General features: G+C 34.0%; 1 protein-coding gene across 1 annotated transcript in view; it reads left to right on the top strand.

The window, feature by feature from the left end:
* MMS22L (MMS22 like, DNA repair protein) overlaps positions 1-22,197 on the top strand; it is a 97,616-nt gene that overhangs the window by 18,780 nt on the left and 56,639 nt on the right. The window contains exons 8-14 of the mRNA XM_088138656.1: positions 2,869-2,999; positions 5,073-5,186; positions 7,049-7,228; positions 12,642-12,704; positions 15,207-15,326; positions 16,057-16,283; positions 17,613-18,122. Of these exons, the coding sequence (XP_087994782.1) occupies positions 2,869-2,999; positions 5,073-5,186; positions 7,049-7,228; positions 12,642-12,704; positions 15,207-15,326; positions 16,057-16,283; positions 17,613-18,122 (1,345 nt within the window). The remainder of the gene's footprint in view (positions 1-2,868; positions 3,000-5,072; positions 5,187-7,048; positions 7,229-12,641; positions 12,705-15,206; positions 15,327-16,056; positions 16,284-17,612; positions 18,123-22,197) is intronic.

Below are 22,197 nucleotides of genomic sequence, written 5' to 3'. Positions count from 1 at the left end.
CTCAGAGGTTGCAGTATTTGCTTGTGGGTTTTGCTTGCTGCCTCCTTTTATGACAGAGTGGACAAACACAAGAAAAATGAAACAATCTACAAAAAGAGGGGGGAAAGCTGTGGGTTACATTAGTTTTTATTAGTATCAGGCATGCTTCATCCCTTACTCATTCTCCAAATTGGCTTTGTTATATCAGTCCTCCTATTTTTAAATCAAAGTTCCCTGCTATCTATGGAATGTGAGCAACTGTGGTTTGTAGCTGGTGGATCTGCTAAGATTCTGAAACCAGGACTTCATGGTTCTGGTTTTAGCAAGTTAACATTAAATTAAAAGTTTAAAATTTCAGATATAATGAGAGACACTAATTTAAATATACTAGGATTAAAACAGATTGTTTGATCGGTCTACTTATTTTTGCTTGCTAAATTGAGGTTTAAGATGCTTACATTTATTTATTTGCAATTTCAATTTTTATAGCTTCCCGCTTGGCCACAACTCTGTTAAGACCCAAGTTACACTATGGTTGTTAAGACTATTTAGTAACAAATGAATTTAAGATACTTGGAGGTACATTAAAAAATATTTCCAAGCAATTCACCAAAGAAATAAAAAAAAAGTGTAATATAGAAAAACATTGTTTCCTGTTGCTTTTTGCTTAGATAGGGTGAGGGTCCAAACATGTTTCTAAATTATGGAAGCCAAGTTAAACAGAAGATTGGATTACTGTCTTATGTGGAATCTACTGATTGGAGAAGATCAGTCTTCCCCATCCTGGTGCCCACCAGAATATGTTAGACTTAAATTTCTGTTATCCAAAATTAGCAAAATGGCAGTGGATTATGGAGACTGAAGTCCAGTATCATGTTGAAGTCCAGACAGTATCCTGAAGGAATCTTCTTAGGGAATCCTAAAATAGGTTATTTTTGACTTCATTTCTTTTATCTATAATCCTTCCAGTCCTCAAATTATAAACAGTTTTAATGAGATTGATTCATCTATATCTATCCAGCACCATTTTTTAAAATCAATATATAACTCAATTGATTTATATATTTTTACAGCAAAACTTCACTTGTAAATTAATTAAAAGATCAATACATCTATCCATTATTATTTGTCCTATTGATTTCGTTGGAATTTCTAACTTAACAAATGCATTTTGATTTCATTGTATTTTGAGAGGGTGAAAGGTCCTTACACAAACTGCATATTCAACAGTCTGTTAATATTATAGCACAATTCTAAATTTAACTTATCTTTATCTTTATTAATGAAGTTATAAAAATGTTTTGAAGGTACACAATGTAATATGCACTCACATTTGATTATGCTGTTTTAAATTATTCATGCCTATTCTCTTACTAGAATATCCAGAAAAATACAATGTTTAGAATTGCTTAAGTTCTAAATATGTTGTAGTGTCAAAAATGGCTATTCTGAGAGGTTCTGGTGACTATGGCCAATGAAGCATAAGGATATTCTCAGATTTTTAAAAAATAATTCTTTGATTGACAACTCCATTTTAAAGTGATCAGTGGTAACCAGACATCATTCAGCACTCATGTAGAGTACTGTCAATCTTAGCTGCTGAATGATAGATGAATGCCACTGTTATTCCTTATCTCCCTATACCTCCCTCGTACTTCCATAATTTATTTAATAATTGATAAAAAGTAAGAATTAAGTTCTAATAAGGCAGTCCTACTCATGTTTACTCAATATATGTTCAGTATATTCAGATGACTTTACCACTAAATATTTGTGCTTGGAGTTGCAACATGCAGGGAGAAAACAGGGAGAATAGTATTTTAGAAGAGGGTGATATTTTGAATCAGGCAAACACTGAAGGTCACATATTGCATTAGGAAAAGTTTGTTCAGATTCACTGTGGGATCTAACTTAACATATTGTTAAAGCAGAAAACAGATGTTTTCAACATTATGTCTGTCTGTATTATGTTTCACAATGCTTAAGCCTAGATTGCGTCCCTTGTACATTATTTAACAATAAGAGCTTGGGGTCTGCAATAAAAGTTAATGTGGGATGCTTTTTTCTGAGGACCTGTTCATTCAGCCATGCCTTCTTCCCAAATACTGCTTTCATTCTCCCTTCTAAATTTTAGAATTTCCTTTCAGTAGTCAGAGAGAAAAGTGGACAAGGAGTATCCTAGGAACCAGAGCAATGCTGGGGAAAGTGGTGCAGAGCTCAGACCATCTTCAGTTATGATACTCATATCTCCCAAGCTCCCTACCCATGAAATATAGTACCATTTTCCCTCTCTTCAGTCCTAGCTGAACATTATATCCATGCCTGTTCCTTTTCCTATTCCTGGTCAATCTCCAAATGTAAAGACTCGACAAATTCTTGTAGAGGCCATTTGGGGCATGCAATGATGGTGGGGGAAAGTAGAGTAAGGGGAACTCCTGTTTTGTGATAGTAATTTGGGACCAAAGTTAATCATGCTTAGAGGAAACTAATGAAGCTAATGAAATCAGCATTAATTTAGTCATGACCAATTTAGTCTATAAAGCTTCCTGTATAGATGAATATGATATGTAATTGTATGATTTTTTTTACCTATATGGGGAAAAAGTGGTTTGCAACTAAATGTTTTGCATGCCCCTTCAAGAAACCCCATCCTTTAAGTCAGGATATAAGATTGTATTACTGAACCAGCACTGAAAATATTCATCCTGCTGCAAAAATACAATCCTATCAAATGATTACAAATTTGAGATAAGAGTTTGTCATTATGTTAAATTTTGAAAATGGATGACATTAGGTTTGGTTTGCAGTTGTTTGCTTTTACAGTGAAAACATATATTTCTGTTTCTGAATTCATAAAATCAGTTTTCTCATTGTATTTGTGTTTCCTAGGGCAAACCATATATGCACACAGGTTTACAAATTTAACTGGAGAAAATCTAACCAATATCAGTTTGTTTGAAGATCACTGTGGAAACCTGTTACGTGATCTGATAAGTTTGTCACTTAAGAGATATCCAAAGGTATTACAATTTTATTTAATGTTATGGTAATATTGCCTAAATTTTTGAGACAGTGGAAGTGTCTCTGTTAACATATATTAGATGATATTTTCCAGATGAATTCATCTTATCATTGAGTCCTTTTGATTAGATCCCACTTCTGTTAATTCAGCTCTGTGGGGTAGTTAAATGAAAAGACAGTTTGAGAAGTACTTTTGTCCAGAAATGAAACCTGCGAAAAGTGAGAGGTGTCTTTGGCAAGCAGAAATCTCCAGATTTTCCTGTTTTCCTAAGGCCCTAACGCCCTAGAGAGATCAACAGTCTTTAGAAGTGGACTGGGACAGGAAGAAAGAGAGCTGATTACAAGAGTCATTACATCCATTTATCTCCTAGTTTTAGTTGTATGTGTGTAAATATGTGTGTGTGCATGTGTGCACACACACACATATATTCAAGTACATTATTTTTAGTAGTCTACTTTTTCACAAAAAAAATGAAAAGGTTTGTCTGGTACATCTTTCTTATACATTGCTTCCTTTACCTTCCCAAGTTTCCAAGTGCAAAATAAATTATTCAGCTAATTAATTCTAAATTATCAAATAGGTTAGTCTTGAATTGGATAAAGGGCAAATCTACGTGACATGTAAAAAGTAAGTATTTATTTGCTAAACATAATGCAAAATAGAGTGAAACTTTGTTAAATCTTAAAATGGGAGTGGTATTCAGTTGCTATATGTGACTACATTACCACCTGCTGGTATATCAAGGTATAACTCATTTGATTAAAGATGGCAGACTAACAATTCATGAAATACCACATTGCTTCTGAAGAATGTAATGATTTTATTCCATCATGTATGGCATTTAACTCATGCATACAGAGGTTCTATCATCAAAATTAGTGTTGGGTAATTTGGATTTATTTATTTATTTAGTAGTAACATGGTTTGTGTCATAGTTTCAGAAGGAGAGAGTATACAAAGCCAGTGCTGTAGAAATGTTTTCCTAAGATACCAAATATACAGAGTCTGTGACTAATTTTGTCATACTGATACTGTGGGGGTAGAAAACGAAAAGAAGTTCGTTGTTGTATGTTCTTTTTATTTATCTTACTTTTTATTTATCTTACCCTAAGATCCATGTGGGTTTTCTGCATGATAGAGTATAAAATACAAGTAATGTGTGGTTATCACTAAGGTTTTAACTATAACTTTACCCCACCCTGAATTTTAGTCATTAATATCTGACAGGACAACCTTAAGTATCTACTTAAGAACAAGTTCTGCTGAATTCAGCAAACTGGCTTCTGAGGAAACGTAGAGAGGATTGTGTTATTAATCTGTAAAGCATAGGATCAAGTATAAAAAGTCAGTGTGCTAGTTTTGAAAGCATTTTTTCCAAAATGTTATATGGATGTTAAACAGATTTCCTTATAAATTGTTTAATAACGGTTAACGTGGAACTTAAAATATCAAATATAATCCTACCTGTTATTTAAATATGATTTTTGAATAGGTGGTTCTTCCAAAAATTGCTTTCAAGAGTCATGAGAGTCTCTAGAATGGAAAGTGAAGCAGGAACTCACCAAAATTACCTTCTCTAATTCTTATTAGTAGGACAGTTTCAATAATTTCTCACCAATAAAGGAGTGATCAATGTGTATGAATTTTATTGAGGTGAACACTCCTTAAAACATTTTCTCAATATTAGACACATAAATAATGCCCTGTGGTTTTGACAGATCTAGATAAGTCTCTTTCTTTCTCTAGACATGCACACACAAACTCACACCTATCCATTCTCCTCCTTAAAGGGAGTCACTTCTGAAAAATGACAGTAGAAAAAGAAATCATAACACTACAAGGATAATGCACAATCTTTAAATTAGGATTTCCAGGACGTGCATACAAAGACTTAGCAGCTTCCTTTTTCAAAAAAGAAAGAAATTTTATACTACTTGCTGGATGATTTAATCTTTTCATATTTGAAGTTAAGCATTTCATTGATATTTTTCAACTATTTCCTCCATCTCTGAAGTTTGTGCATATATTAATATTTTCTGCCTTCTCTGAGTTAAAATGTTATTTGTTGCAGGTTAGGCTCTCTGAAGCTCTTATTACTCACCACTATGGTTGTATCTGTATAAAAGAGCTGTGGGTTCTGCTTATTCATCTGCTTGACCACAGAAATAAAGGATCTCTTACAGAGGTAGGAATTGTTACATTCCCAGCATGAATACATTTCATGAAACAGATTGCATTTGAAACCTGCAGAAATTCATAGTTTGACAAATATATCAAACTATTTTATCTACCCCATAGACAAACTTATATCAAAGGTGTTGCTTTTTTTTCTTATAAACTTTAAAGAAGTTTGTGTTAGTTGACCAGCACATAACATAATCTTCAGCATGGTATTTCTGGATATTATCAGAACAGGAGCAAGGCAACTGTCCATTGAGACTTAGTTGTGGAATCCATTAGGAATGTAGTAGTTTAAACAGTTGATAGCACAATAAGCTATCCTTTCCAACTCTAGGAATTTACAGTTAAAACTTCTGGTATTAGGCCTGGGGAGGTCAGTCATGAATTAATACTACATGTCCACACAATAGTAATTTCCCCAATCTATTCTTAGCCTCTATCTTCTTCTGATGTATTTTGTTGGCTCCACTAATCTAGACTGATTTACATCTGTAGCATATAGAACTTGTGCATTGCTAACAGTAAATATATTTGGAATTGGTTATTGATTATATTAAGTCGGGTAGCAAGGTGTTGTATTGTTCTATTGTTTTACTGTCATTTATTGTATTTTATTTATGTCTGGTGGGCTCATGACTTTATTACAATAAAGAACAAAAGTTGAAATTGGGTATATTAATCTAGAATTCTACTAGAATTGAATTAAAAAAAAAAAAACCTGAGCAATTGACCTGAGTATAAGTAATCACAAAACCCAATCTTGGAGAATCCTAAAACCTGTCTATTCTTCTACTATATAATTTCAAATCATCATCCTAGTTTGTCATTCCCTTGATTATATTGAAAATATTCCCTGTTCCTTATATAATCTAAAGGTAGGCCATAAACTATATAGATAATACATTGAAGTTTTTATCAGCTTACTTCAGTTAGATTTCCAAATTAAATGTGCAGTATTCAGCCAAGGAGACAGAAGTGCTGATTGTATATGATAGATATTCCCAAACCAATTTAGGGGAGGGGAAAAAAAGTAAGTTACCTAAGTTTAGGAATAAGCAATCTGATTCCTTGTGATATTGTGGACCTTTATTCCCATCACCCCCAATTAGCATGATCAGTGGCAAACAATTTTGGGGATATTAGTCTAAAATAGCTGGAAAGCACCAGGCTGCCTATCCCTTAGCTGCATAATTCAGGTTTTAAATATAGAGGTTTGCTCACAAATTGTTGATTGGGGTGAGGCTGAACTTGATTTGATTCTTATTTATTTATTTATTCAGGCTTTTTGCCTGTTATAATCAAGAGGCTTGATTTTACTCTTTTACTTTATTACAGTCCTATGTCAAATGCCCCTTTCTCCACAGATTGTCCCCAAAATGGTATCCACTTGTATTAGTGGCATCTTTTTGGAATGCAGGTTGCATTCATGGGAACTCTTAAGTTATATTAGGACTACAGTGAAGGTCAAAGGATTAATATACCCTTGCCCAATTCAGAACCTGAGTTCTTATTTCATCAAGAGAAATGTGCAATCAAAACTAGAATTACACAGAAAAAACTATTATTTAGTTTGGCTATCAGTGGATTCTTACCTGTTCTGGTAATATTTCTCTCTATATGAGTGTTCATTTGTATACATATTAACTCACAAACATAACTACATATGAATGAAAGTGCATCCAAAGTTATATTTAAAAAGTTACCTGGAAAAAGACTCAGAAGTGTTCTCTGTTTCCACCTCAGAATCTGTCCTGTGCAATCTGCTATCTGGTAAAGTGAAAAAGTAATAGGAAAAGTTCTTCAGAAGCTAAGTAGCTGGCTGAAATCTGCAGGTTTCCATTTAAAAAGTGTTGGTTTTCTTTGCAGACTTTTTGGAACTGGCTAAATAAAATTCTAAAAAAAGTATTCGAAAAAAACAGTGGTACTGATGCAGTATCTGTCTTTGAATCAATTCCATGCAAGGATCCATTGAGTTTTAGTTGGTGGATTATAACCCACTTGGCATCACTTTATCACATTGACCGGAATGGATATATAGATGAAAAGGTAGGTTTGTCTTTTTTCCACAAAGAATACTTGTAAGGAGTTTTTAACATTTTATTAATCTCCTACAGGGTTTTAATACCTGTGAACAAAATGTCTGGAAGTTGTTAGCCTCAGTATGGCTGTGGTTAATGCATCACTTTAAGCCATAGTTTGCTTTTAACATAGTTTGTTAAATAAACTGCATTTATTCTTCAGCCATAAATTAATGGCTCAAGTCATAAACCATGGTTTATAAACCATAATGGCTAAGTCATGCATTTTCTAAGCTATAATATGGTTATGCTATGTAAACCTGCTCATTCTAGTTTGTAAATCATGGTTTATGGCTTAGTGGAATGTGTAAATGTAGCTGTGGTTCTCACATTTTTTATCCATCGTTAAGCAGGTTTGCACAGTATGCTGAGCCATGAATCAAATGTGGCTTAATGTTGACATAAACCAGACAATAAGGGAGAAATGGGTGATACAGTAGCTTACATATGATGAAATGAAATTACAGACTTGTAGTTGACATCAATTCTCAACGTTTAGCTTTAATTAATTACTAATTATGAAATATAGGACCTCCTGTCATCAGGTAAAAAGAGCGAGTGTGTAAACTTCTTAAATGTGAGATGCAGGAGTCTTAATCTTTTCCTATCTCTGAGTTATACAAATGCCTGCTATATTTATCTTTAAAAAGTGAAATGAGAGGCACCATTTTAGTAACCAGACAGTGTAAAGATCAAAGATTACTGTTTTTAACTGTTAGATTCCTATTGTAAATATCATATTTACTCTTTAAGCTCACTGAGAAGTGTATCAGTGCGAGAAAGAAAGTTAATTGTATGCTTGTTGATTTAGAAGGAATGTATTATAAAGTGAATAGTCTTGAACTATGGAGTGTTTTGCCTGATTATGGAGCTGAAGGTTGTTGGCTGAATATGCTAAGAGTTGTAGATAATGGAAGTAAAGGATGTTACAGAACTAATAGAAGGCTTAGCAAATGCTTTAGCATTAAGCAGGGAGAAAGAGAAGGATGTGCAATGTCCCCTTGCTTATTCAATGTATTTGTGGAGAAATTTGCAGAGAATGCTTGTGGTGAAGTTGGAGTGTGTGTGATGGGAAGGTGAATATATGTTTACCTTTGTATATAAATACCATACTGTTGGCAGAGAAGCCAAGTGGTACGCTGTGCGTGTTAGACTGTATGATGCAGCAAGGAGAATGGATCTGAAAATTAACATATCAAAGCCCAAGATTGTGGTGTTTGACAGAGAGAGGAGAGTGAACATTTACAAGTCATATACAAGTAGTGAAAAACTAGAGCAAGTAGATGAACTCATATATCTTGAAAGGAAGTTTCTTAAAGATGAGAAAAATTGAGAATTTTTAAGATGGACCAGTGCTAATGGTACATGGTCTGTAACAAGAAATGATTACCAAAAGAAGCAAAATGGATCTGTTTAACAGGATGCTTCTGCCCTCTTTGTTATATGGAAGTGAGAGGTATGTCAGGAGAAATATAAAAGTAAGTTGCATGCAGAAGGACTTAAGTGGTAAAATAAGAGATAAGGTCAAGAATGTATGAGTGCTGAATAAGTGTGATTTGAATGCAAAACTCATTGGTAGATCAGTACAGTTGATGAGATCTTGAAAAAGGATACCAGTGTATGAGGCAAAGTATGGATGTGATGGAAGAAAGAATGGTTTAATGGATAAAAATGTATGAAGAAATATAGTGAATTGAATGGGTGTAAACTAATTTTAGCTGTGTTAACTTGAAAAAAAACCCTCAACCATTTAATTTCTTGGGTTTATTATTTCTTTTCTGTGCTCTGCATGACATTGCTTACCCCAAAAGGGAACAGCATGATGATTATAGAGGGCTTGACTTTGTCCTATTGACTTGTAGTTTTTATGGGTAATATATTCTAGTTGTGAAATTTTACATCTGTTATCATTCCTTAAGCATTGTTTTCATTATATTCTGATTTTCAGTGGTCTGAGAAACTGATCAAACTATACTACAATTTGCTTGGCCTGGTTTAGAATGGTGTGTAATCCCAGCCAGTTGTGGTTTGTTTAATGAGCTACATTTAACAAAAGCATCATTTTTTCTGTATGAACCCAGTCTATGAAACCCTAATGTCTAGTAAATTACTGCTATAAATTTACACTGACCTTGAGCACCATAATGAAATCAATTTTCAGAAGTTATTAATACAAAATGGAAACCAGAATTACTAAATCAGCCTTACCAGGAATATGTATGCTATGTTTTGTGGTCTGGTTGCTTCTGCTTGACTTCTGCAAGCAGTAAAGACTGAAGTAACCACTAATTTATCAGAAGTGAAAAGCTCAGCATTATGTCCAAACCCAACTCCTAGCTTATTTCTTTTCAGAAAGCTATTTTTGTTGTTAGTTTCCAAACCTTGAATCGTTCCAAGCAGGCTAGGACTCTGATTCAGCTCTAAGTAGGGTTATGCACAGGATCACAGGCTTCTGTGAAAACAAGGAAAGCTTTGCCCCTTTCATCCCCAAGTGTCATATCATAAGCCATGTACAAAAGGGGTGGACCTCATAGGGCAATGTTGATTTGGTTATGTCCCTCCTCCCCCCATAGATGTCCCTGGATCATATTCTAAGCTTTCTATTGCTGACAAGTCTGTAGCTTTCTGCTCACCCTTTCAGGAAGAGCTAAGATGTTATCAGGCAAGCACAATCCAAAAGGCTTGCTTTGGACCAATAATCTTGAAGTTTCAACAACTCTAACTTAACCTTTTGTGTGACTGGGACAATATTAGTAAATCAGAGCCATACATTTTTCTTCTTTGTTGATAAGAATTTCATATTTCTTGGAGATTATCACTTAGGCAAGCATTTTTGAGCTTTGGTAATTTCTTTTCACTGAAAGGTCTGATTGACTTGATCTATTTGTTTCCCTCTTAATAAATGACAATGGAAACACATGGGATTAATTGAAATTAAACCAAACTTCTTACTAATGCTAAATATTTTGAAGTGTACACATAGCTATATTGTTTTGTCATGACCAGTCTTAAGATATATATTTTGGTTAAATAGAAAATATCTATGTTTAACTATAGATTAAAATGATCAGTACAGAAAAAACATATACTACCTAGCCTAAATTGCCTTACCTTTAGTTAACTGAATTGGTGGTAGATCTGCAATTTGAAATCTGTGTCCTATTTTAAAATAACTACTTTATATCTACTGATTGTCTATTTTGGAAACCTATAGTTCTGCTGTGAAGAGTCAAACTGTTAAAAAGGGCACAGATACTTTGACACCATAACAGACTGGATTTCATATGGTTTCAATTTAAAATGACATTTAAATATATTTGGCTTATATAAATATACATATATTAAAAAAAACTTAGGAGAGATCTGTGTAGCATCAAAAGTATATCACCTGGTTTGCACACTGCAGTATGTCATTATATAATTTATTTGGTTGGCTTAGTGTAAGATATAAACATGTTTGTTGTCATTTATTTAGTAAATCTTGATATATGAATCAATTTTGGTGTAGTAATTTAGTGGTAATAATTTGTGTTGAATTAAAATTGGAAAGTGTCAGATTTCTCTAAGAAAATATCTAACTTTTTAAAAATTTGTAAAACACATATCGATCTTAAGTGTCTTTGCTTAACACCCAAAGAATCTGCATTATCGTATTCTTAAAGGCTATATTCATAAATTTAAAAAACCAAATAGAATTAGAAATATTACAATATTTGAACATCGCAGGGGTCAATTTTAATGCTGCTCAGGGCTTTCAAATATAGTTAGAATGACTTCAAGCTAAATATTCTTACTTTTGAATAGTTTAAAATGACTACTTTCTAAGATAAGCGAAGACTGCTTTCCAGCTGAGCAGCTTAGCAACTCAACAAGTGAACCAGAAGAAACTAGTTCTTTTTTGCATAGAGTTAAAAAGAAATGTTGCCTATATACTTAAAGTTGCAACTCAAGTTGTATTTTTAAGTAATATGACAAATGAATGCAAAATCATATTTCATGCTATTAGTTCAGAACTACATGTGTGTTTGTTTAGCAAATAGTATCAGAAATGTTTTCCTTAGGCAGAAATGCTAGATATACTAAGGGAATGAATATTTTGCAATTCTTTATGAAAACCTGTATTTCAAAGGCTTTTTGTTAAAGATAGAAAATGGTTGTCAGTTCTCATTGTTGGGGATTTTTAGTTCAATTCTTGAAGACCTTTTGAACTGTGTTCCTAAACTTGATTTATGTAAACAGAAGTATTTATTTCTTTACTCTTCATTGGCATTGACCAAATTAGAGGGGGCATAATCATTTCTAGATCCTCTTGTACATTTCATTAACATGACTTGTGATTAAGGATTGCAGGACTAATTTATATGCTGGCTATGATCTTTAGAAAGACAGCCAAATAGATGAATTGCTAGTTGTGATATTAAATCCACTGGGATTAGCTACATTCTTGATCCTTAAGATACAGTATAGACTTACATTGTTGATTGACTTACATTGTTGATTTTAGAACATGAAGGGTAAGTTTAAATTATCTATATTTATGCGTTCTGAACATCTTTTTCTTCTAGGTAAAAGGCAACATTAAATATTTTATTCTGTTATATCTAACAAAAACAAAATGAATCTGTTCTCTGTGAGGATCAAAAATGCTTTTTGTACTAATTTAACAACATCAGGGGAGGAGGAAGATTTTTATGTACTAATTTTAAAAACAGTGAAAAAGAGGAGAATATATCACAGTTTCACTTACTTGTCATACATACAGTCATGAGAAGAAACATGTTGGATTAGTCCCAGGCTTTAGTTGGTCTATCCATCTGTGCCCACAGTAGCTAACCAGATGCATATGGAAAGCCCACAAGTATTAGGATATATTTTTCAGTAACAGGTATTGCCAGTGATACAGGAGAGGCAGTATGACTAATAACATTAAACAGACCCTCATGAATTTGTCTAATCCTTTTTCAAATCATTGAATCATTGATTGGTGGTTATCACTGTATTTTGTTATAGTAAATGTTATACTTTAATTATACACGTTATGAAATAATACTTATTTCAGGGTGTCCTGAAACTTCCACCATTCAGCTTCACTGAGTGAGCTAGGTACTACTTTTATGAGAGAGAGAAATCTCCCTATTTTCTTTCTGTATGACCTGCATATCTTTATACAGCTCCATCCTCAAAAGTGAGTGCTTTTACTCACTTCTTTCTAGGCTAAAAATTTTGTAACTGCTACATAGTTTATTAAGGCTACAAGAATTCTATTCTTGGTTAGCTGAGAGAAAGACCATTGTTTTCAAAATAAGTTACTTATGGATAGGCTTCTATAGAATAATTGTTATTATTTATAAATTAACTCTTTCCAAATATTTTCCATTCAGAAACCAATAGAATCTAACTGGCCTTATGTTGAAGATCTGCTGAAACAGTCAATCAATAATCAAGTAAGCATTTTAATAATAACTTGAAAGTTTGATTATGGTTACTTCAGAAATATGGAGGCAAAGGATTGATTGCCTTTTATTCATTCAATTGCTTTCTGAAATTAATTTTGAGTATGACCAGCCTTGTTGATCTTCTGAGCTAGGATGCTACATAGTTTCTTTCTTGTTAGAAGATATACTCTTAAGTGGTTGTGTTTTGAAGATAAATTGTCAGATAAGGTGCAGGGTGGAGATAATTATCCTGGACGTGTTACTTGGCTCCTTTGACAAGATATATTCCGAATAAGAACAGGATGCTTAGAAAATGTAAGCTCTATACTGCATCTGAGGGTATCAAGTTGAGAGACGTGATAAGGGAGATAGTCTATTGCATTGAAAATTCAGCTATATCCTCATCACAGCAGGAAGGTGACTTGACTTGCTGAGCAATTTGTCTTACAGGCTTGAATCAAACTCTTACTGATAAGGTTGTAGCTTTTGAGCACTCATTTCATACCTTATCATTTTTCTTTCTGCAGAGCTGTTAATGCAATACTTTGTGGCCCAGAGGTCAGAAGTGACCTCCTTTTAAAAGTACTTTTAAGTATGCTGTATATATTAATGTTTTTTTGTGTGTGTGAATTTGTTCTTAGGTTGCATGGTATAAATTGTAAATTAATATCAACCATTACATAAATAATTTGCTCAAGTAAAGGTAGCTGGCTATATAGTCAAGCAAGTAGATTAATCTCAATTATGGGTTTCCTTTTGACTTTGACTAATCCATAAAATGGATTTAAACTTGATCCAAGATTCCATTTACTCAAACATTATGAAGCTTCCTGTTTAAGGAAGACAATGGTACTGTGTGGTTGTTTCAGCTGTCCCCTTTCCCGCTAATTGTCCAGCATCATCTCCTATGATCATTCAAAAGGTCTATCAGTCCTCTAAAACAAAGAGAAAGAGACATTCTAAAAACAAAGAGGAATTTGTGAGAATTTTAGCACCAATTCACATTCTCCTAGTACCAGCAAAATGTTTCTAACTGCAACCTTGAATTCAGCCCAATATGTCTGCACATTAATGCTTTGCTCCCCATCATAATTAATGTGATACGGTGCAGTTTTATGTATATTTACAGTAATTTCTTTAAATTCAGAGGAACTTGCTTCTGGGGCAATGAACATAGGATCACTTTATATGTATTATTAGGGTTGGATACTGATTTATAAGTAAGTAAAGCTAAAAAAAAAGAAAAATGAAAATCTAGGTGTGGTTAAGGAAGAATAACAGTTTTAACTGAACATTGGTTATGTGATGAACGAAACTGATTTTCAAACTCAAATTGCTTCAAAAATATTTTGTAATTTTTAGGTACTCCTTGGAAAAATATAATTATAGAAATGCTAAGTAAACTCCCCCCCCCAATATTTTATTGTAAAATATAGTTTCATAGTATATAGTATTTTACCTAAAATGTATTTTAAGAAACTTAGCTAGTCTTTCTTGGTTAAAATGATGATGGAGTAGGTTTAGTTAGGTTGCCGTGACTGTGATATTTTAAGAATAAAAAATGTAGCTGCTTGTTGGAGTTGGGTAGAAAGTTTTCTTGGAATTGGACTCTTTACAAGCAAGCATTTATTTTTAAATGCTGTTCTAGTTTTGGCCTATTCATGTAAACAGATAATTAGTATATGATTGAACATAAAGAAGGAAGAACAGTTTTTATTTAAGACAAGCAATCATTTGTGTCAAAAAAAGGCTGTGCTTACCATATAATACATTAAGCCAAACTTTTTTAAAAAAGGGTTTTGCTTAGCATTTTTCTTTGAACCTACTGTTATATTGTGTAATCATGATTTCTAACTTAGCATGATCAGTGAACTTAGTCAAGGTATGAAATAAAGTTCCTATATCAACATGCAATTTTGCCCTTAAAAAAATTGATTTCAGTTGGCCAGTTCCAGTACAATTGACTAAAAATTATATTTTATTTTTGTTCTTTAAAATGTAACTCTCTGACAAATGTGTAAGTGATATATGTCATAGAATGTTGGTATTTAGAGTTACAACAAAGAATCTTTACAAGTGAGCCAAATCTATCATGTGGTAGCTAGAAAGTTATTTTAAAGACTTTTTCCATTGCTTTTGATGGGACTTAGGCATTAAGAAGTATTTTTGGCCCAAAACAGTATATAAACTTTTTCTGGGTTATGCTTAGAGATAGCCTAGCCATGAATTAAACTCCAAATTATCTTTTAAGGATACCCTGATTGTAACTATATGATTGAAACACCATACACACACACACACGTGTGCGCGCATGGAGATTAGTAGTAGATAACAGTACCATTGTTTCTCAGATTGTTCTAACGGAACTCCCTTTTAAGCCAGAAATGACTGTTATAAAAGAAAATACTTAGAATCTGAACCTTTTTGATTTGACTTGTGGTCAAGGTTGTTATTAAATTAGAAACCTTGTTAAATAAAAAACTAACAGCATCTTAATATTTTGTCTGCTAGGCTGGAATTTTAGAAGAACAGTTACGAATGCATCTTCAGTGTTGCTTGATGTTAAGCCGTATCTGGGATGTAAATCTCACTATCGTCACCATACTTTGGGAACATAACAGCAAAAATCTGGTTAGTAAAGTTTCAGAAATTTAAGTTGGTATAAGCTTAAGAAAAATCTGATACTGAGAATTTTTTTAAAAAAATAACCCAATCCTTTTTGTTAAGTATAGAATTGTACATTATTAATTTTTATATTGTTTTATTTTACTCCAACAACAATACAAGTTCACAACATGTGGAATATTTTAACACAATATTGTTGCATCTTATTACTATATAGCAGTGTTTCTCAACCTTGGCCACTTTAAGGTAGGTGGACGTGCTGGCTGGGGAATTCTGGGAGTTGAAGTCCACCCATCTTAAAGTGGCCAAGGCTGAGAAACACTGCTATATAGTATATAATCATTCCAGATTCAATAAAACAAATGGTCAGTTTTGTGTATGTATTCAGGGTGTATTGCACTGTACCACAGAAATTATTTCAAATATAATATGTTTAAAAAAATTGAACATGGTATATTTTCTAATCAATAAATATATTGAGTAAATGAATACACTTCAGAAGGGAAGGGTGAATCAAAGTCCCCAAAGATATGAAATTTCTTTTTCTGCTATTGTGGGGATGAAAGGAAGAGAGCAGCAGGTCTCCAGCTAGCACTCATTAGCTGATTGTGACCTAAAGCTAGAGAGCACTTCACTTGTGCAGTTATTGGATATCTAGTTGGTTATGGTAAAATAGTTTGTGAAAGAAAGGAGAAAGCAACTGCTATATTATGAATTTTTTTTTTTTTTTTTGCAGAACAATCCCTTTACCATTCCTTGGCTTGGTCTCAAAGGTCTTGCAAATATTAGCAAGACACCCTTGTCTATGTATGAGTTGATAAAGAGCTGTTGCGGTGACATACATACACCTGACATGTATATGTCCTGCAACAGTTTCCAATTTTTTCTTCACATTTTGGCACAAATAATGAAGAAAGCAGGCAAGATCAATGGTGTTCATCCATGGAAGCAGATCAAAGGAAGGTATGGTGGCTTTAACGGTTTTCCACCTAGGATTTTTCATCAGTGTGCTTTTTTTTTTTTGTGGACTCTTTTTGTTTTATCTTAGTAAGATGTATTAATGAATTCTGAAATATTCATAAAATGAGGGATTGTAGAAGAATCAGATTTTATTTTAATATTAAAAATATTTGTAATTTATAGGAATGCATGGCTTTTCTATTTTTTTTTAAATTTTCAAACGATGTGCAATTCATACTAACAATTATATTTTGTGAAGTAGATTTTTTGAGTTAGAAGAGTGAGCCAGTAGTAAAATGATTCTTTCATATACAATAGCTTTCAGAACCCATCCAAAGTTGCATAAACAGTCTTTTCTATCCTGCTTGTTCCCCCATGTTTTTCCCCCAAAAGGATCACTTGAACAGAGGTTGTATAGCAAAAATCAATGAGAACCATTTGTGTGCTAAGAATTCTAGTCACACAAGGTATCTCTGCCTAATTTTTGGTCGTTTCTTCTTATTACCTTCCACATGCTATGTCTGCTCTTTATGTTGGCCTTCTGATGACCCAGAGGCTTTTCAGAAGTTTAAGAGCTGCAGTATGGAAAAGGGTCAGATAGAAACCACCATTTTTTTTGTTTTTTGTTTGTTTCTCATGACCTATTTAGTCTTTTTTTTTCTTTACTTTACTTTACTTCTCAGGTCCAAGTAAAAGGGTAGATCAGAGTTTTCCAAATTGCTGCTATAAAGATATGTTGTGATTATTCCTTCATCTTTAGCCACAACAGATGATGCGGAGTTTTAGTCTTACTGATCTCAACAATACTGGATTGTAGAAGACTGCCATAAACTTTACCAGTGTATAAAATTTTAGTGTACATCAGGAAAAAATTCAATTGATAGTAAAGTTCTACTAGATTTGTTCAAATCTATTTTCACTTTTCCCCCAAAGGACATCACACATATTATTTGTGCTTCATGTATTAGCAGCTTCTGTTTGATGAAAAGTAGACAGAAGTAAAACTTTTTTTCCCAAACCCCAACATTGGCTCTTTCTCATGTGACATTTATGATTTACATTAGCTCAGTCACTTGTCAGGCACATCTCTGCAGACTCCTACTCTGTGAAGTTTTTTGTTCCTTATTCTGAATGCATTGGTATAAACAAAGCTGAATGTTGAAGAAATACACATACAGTAACTCATTTTTAGCAGAAAGGCATTCAGGGGATAGTTTTCCATAAAAGAGTTCTTTGGAAGTAAGACTAACAGAGATCATTGATGCAAAGGACAAATACGAAACAAGTTTTAAGGAAAGTATTTTGGTTTTTTTTTTTTTTTTTATAATGCAGAATTTATTCCAAATTCCACCAGAAAAGAATGTGTGAACTGACGGAAGTTGGGCTTCAAAATTTCTTATACCTTTTCCTGGTGCTGGCAGTCCTAGCAGAGACCGAAGATGTTGCCAGCCGCATGATGGAACTTCTGCGTTTCCTCAGTCCCATTTCAACTAGTGTTCCTCAGAAGGCTCTGATCTGGAAAGGTTACTTTGCCTGCATCTTAACATACATTGACAAGAGCATGGACATCAGTATGCTTGCTGAGCAACTCTCAGTGGCTTTCTGTGAAAAGGCAAAGGAATTCTTAGTCGCAAGAAATGACCTCTTGCAGAAACAAAACCTTTGGATGCTGCTTTCCACGTATGTTGATGGTGTCCAAGAAGTTTTTGAAAGCAGCTTATACCTGAACCTTTCTGAAGAAAAGCTGCTGAGTGATGGTTTTAGCATGTTGTTGCCAGGTTGCCGAGGAGCTGAACTGGCAGCAGTGTTAAACTTCCTGCAAGTTGTTTTGTTCAGGCTGAGGTGAGAATTTATTTATGGCAGTTTTCTGAAGTTTCTTATTTTTTCATTGATTTTGACATAGCTTCAGGATAATGTATGTGGGTTACTATTTATGTATTTATTAAATTGTACTGAACCACCCTTTTTTCTTACAAATATCTGAGCAGTGTACAAATATGATTAAAATAATAGAATAATAGAGTGGTATCATAAGAGAAACAGCAAGAGAAAGTAGCAAATGCAGTAGAACAGGAAATATCAGGACAGACAAATACGGTTTTGAGTTAGCACCCAGCTGAAGAGCAGCGTTCACACGCATGAAACGTAAGATTGTGAAGTGGCAAACAAACATTGATTTATATAGCTAAGATGCAGTTGATATGATTAAGATTTTGTCAGCTGCAGAGACCCATTTGGACGTCATATCCAGCAAGGAGCTGAATTAAGCTTGGCAGCTTTCAGGGTTTTGAATATAGAAATAGATGAGATGTGTAAGAGCTGTTAGATATGTGCAAGTTCATTACTTGCTGATAGCAATGATAAGTGAGGATGTGCATGTATAATTAGTGATCAAATTATGAAAAAATATATAATACTTTTAACATACTCATTTTCAATATGGGTCTTACATTACAAATCATGAAATAAATGAAGTATAAGAGTATGAAATTAATAGTATCACTGTTTTTGATCATTAATTTTTCCAGCCATTATCTACTTATTTCAGGTTCTTTCCACATTTGCTATATGTGGCAAACATTTAACAAAAGACAGGAAAAAGCCTACTGAGAAGTTAAACTCTGATGTTCTCCATGAATAGCAGCAGTTGTTCTTAGTGTTTAAACTTGATCCTTCATCTCCTAAAGGGCTTCCAGGCCACGTTACATAATAATTAAAACCAGACAGACCTTCTTTACAGGAGAATAAGATAACAGAAGTAGCTTCCATTCTTCTGCTCTCCAAATGTGGCAGAAGGCGTCTCAGATGATGTAATGAGTTCCACAAGAGATGGACCTGATGTTCCTCTTCATAGGGAATTGGTTTGGGTGGTCCCACCACAGCAAGGACAGACTGCTGAGGGCCACTGTAAGGAAGATATTTCTGCTACAATCAAACTGCTTGATTTCTGAGCTTGCATGCTTTTGTGGGTCTTAATACAGCTTAGAAGTGTCAGGTGCAATTTTTTTGTAGCCTCACAGCTGCTGCTACTAACTTATATTAGTTGAGTTAGGTATTTTTTAAAAAAGAAATACAATAGAATGGAAGGAAGAAATAGTGACTAGTTAAAAAAATGGGAGGCTTGTGATTAAATACAAATGTTTTTGCTTGATTTGTATGATGATTAGCAACCTCCAGACTTTTCTTTTTCTGATAAACATGTTTTTGTCTATAATTTGCATTGGAGGCAGTTCTTCTAGCTAAAGTCACAAACTTTTTTAGGAAAGTTGGAAGTCATCTTCTGCCATCATTCTGCTGTACACCATAATGAGGCAGTTATTGATTGGTCACTGTGAGGGAAGGACTGCAGAAAATATGCATTCTGAACATTGGGAAGAAACTCACCTACATGTTTACCTTAAGTACTTTGTTACTGTCTGAATAGTTTGACTTCTGCTGTCAGTAGCTTATAAATCCAAGGACGGTTGATTTTTTTCCCCCCAGGCTGTGTTTAAACAAAGATAAAGTGTTTGACAAAGTGCAAGTGATTTATTAGGAGAGTCTTTATAAATTGGTTTAAGTTGGTATTTTAAAAACAAAAACCATCTAGAAGCTGGACCCATTCATTCTTCGTTTGTTCTAACTGTGCCATGCATATTACCTTAGAAGGTCCTTTGGTCTTGAATGGTCTGTATAAACACAGAATAGTTGTATTTAAAATAAAATAAATGAACCTCCTGATTTAAGGGAGAACAATGAACAGCAGTTATTTTAAAAATAATGCAGATATTAACTAAGGTTTGATTAATCATACTAAATGTTATTTGGGTAGATCCTGACCTGCTGCCCCGCCTGAGCTCCTTGACTCTGTGGCCAAGTTGACGGTGGAATTCCCTAGGCCACATGGCCGATTGGGGAATTCTGAGAGTTGAAGTCCCCACATCTTCAAGTTGCCAAAGTTGAGAAACACTGCCCTAGGCTGATGATTCTGGAGGACTTCAACTTGCTGTGTGTGGGCCCAGAATCAGAAGCACCTCAGGAGTCTATGGCTGCCACAGCTACCATGGACCTGATCCAGCTTGTTGGACCCAACTCACAACAGTCATCACATGGTAGATCTGGTTTTTGTCTTGGTCAGTGATCTAGCAATGTGATCTAGAGTTGAGGAATGTTAACATCAATCCCTTGTCATGATCAGATCACTCCCTCCTGGCTCTAGAGTTGAACAACTTTTTAAATATATATATATATATATATATATATATATATATAGATATATATTGTGTGAAGAACTGCATTTTACTTTGTGTGGATATATGCACATGTACATGAAGGGAACTGGATTATGGAGCAATACCTTTGGCCAGATTAATCATTTGCATTCTTGGTTGCCTTTCTGATTTGGCAAAGGGGAAAATGTCTCACTGTAGCAATCCCTTCTACTTTAAGATCCAGATGGGAATAAGATATCAACTCCTTGCATAAATGTAATATTTCTGCCAACTGTACGGAGTGTAATAGTTCTATAGCTGTCAGAATTTGCAAGTAGATAGGAAGTGAGATCATTGATTAAAGACAGAAGCAGCTCCCTGTAGGCAGTTAGTTAATAATAACTTCATATGCCACTTTTCTGCTAACCCAAGATGATGGCTCACAGGAGCATTCCTTTATTGCTGATTAAGTAGCATTATGAAAATACTGACTTCGCTGTGTTAACTAAATGCCTTGGTATTTAAAGCTTAGAATGTCAAATAGTTGTACCAATCCCCTTTAACATATCATATAGACTTTTGGTAATCACATTCTACTTGAAATGATTGTAGAAATTGCAAGCTTTTCTTCCTTTTTTCATTTTACAAAGTGATAGGTAGCCAAAATTGTGGTTTAATTATTGCCGTCCAAGTTGTAGTTAAAGTACCGTCAACCTTTCTATTATAGCCCATTTTATTTTTTAGGATTTATAATATACTTTTGAAAAGTTTTTCTTGGGCTAAAGTATGAGTAGAAAGGTCTTGTAAGTATTCAATTTTTTCTCCAAAGCAAGTATTTCAAAGCTCCTTTTTCTACACACTTAACCTTTATATTTAAAAGAAACAGAGGGGAGAGGAATGAGATAAGTTTTAGACTTTTTTTCCCCCATTACATTTGTGTAAAAGAACTCAAGATAGCATACATTGCTTCCAATTTATCCTCGCAACAAACCCATGAAATAGGCTGAGATATACTAAATGGACCTCAGTCAGTAAGTTTCATAACTCTGCAAATTTGAATGTAGGTTTTCCCAGTTCTTAATCCATGACTTTGAAATGGGTGGGTTGCATGCAATCTCTGGCACTTATTTTTGCAGCTTTTTGAGATTTCAGCTGCAGTTTTTAATGGGAAAGAAAATTAAACTGCCAAGATGTTTAATATATTCAAAAAACAGGAGGTGGGGAAATTTATTCAAGAAGAAAAGAGGCTGAAATTAAGGCTGTGCAAAGCCTTCAAAAGAGATATTTTGCAATCCACAGCTCAGCAAAGCATCTGTGTATGCACGCATAAATAGAGACAGCCAGAAGTAGCTTTTAAAGAAGCCTATGAGCCTGGCAAATGACATGGCTGCTTTAATGACTCCAGAGGAGGTGCTTTGTACATGCTGTTGTATATTGAGAAGCACCTCTTTTGAAAGCTTTACACAGCCCAGTTAAAATTTTGCCTTCTCTCCTTTGGTGATATCATTTGGAAACATAACCTGATTCTCTGTTGTCTCCAGCTGCTTATTTGTTTTTTAATATAATCCAAAAAAGCTGCCCATTCCTGCTGTATAAGATCTAAAATATTCCGATTATTGAGTCTGTGCTGTGGTCAGAATGGTATGTTGATCTGGCCTGACTTCACTCATACTCCATGATTTGATCATTTGGTTATTCTGAAGGAAGACCTATAACAAAGCACTTCG

Source organism: Python bivittatus, unplaced genomic scaffold, assembly GCF_059951505.1.
Source record: "Python bivittatus isolate LINGU-HERP-01145 unplaced genomic scaffold, Pbiv_v1 ctg000020_np1212, whole genome shotgun sequence".
NCBI classification, from domain to species: Eukaryota; Metazoa; Chordata; class Lepidosauria; order Squamata; family Pythonidae; genus Python; species Python bivittatus.
Note: the sequence above shows the minus strand (reverse complement) of the source record. Positions and strands in the feature narration are given on the sequence as shown.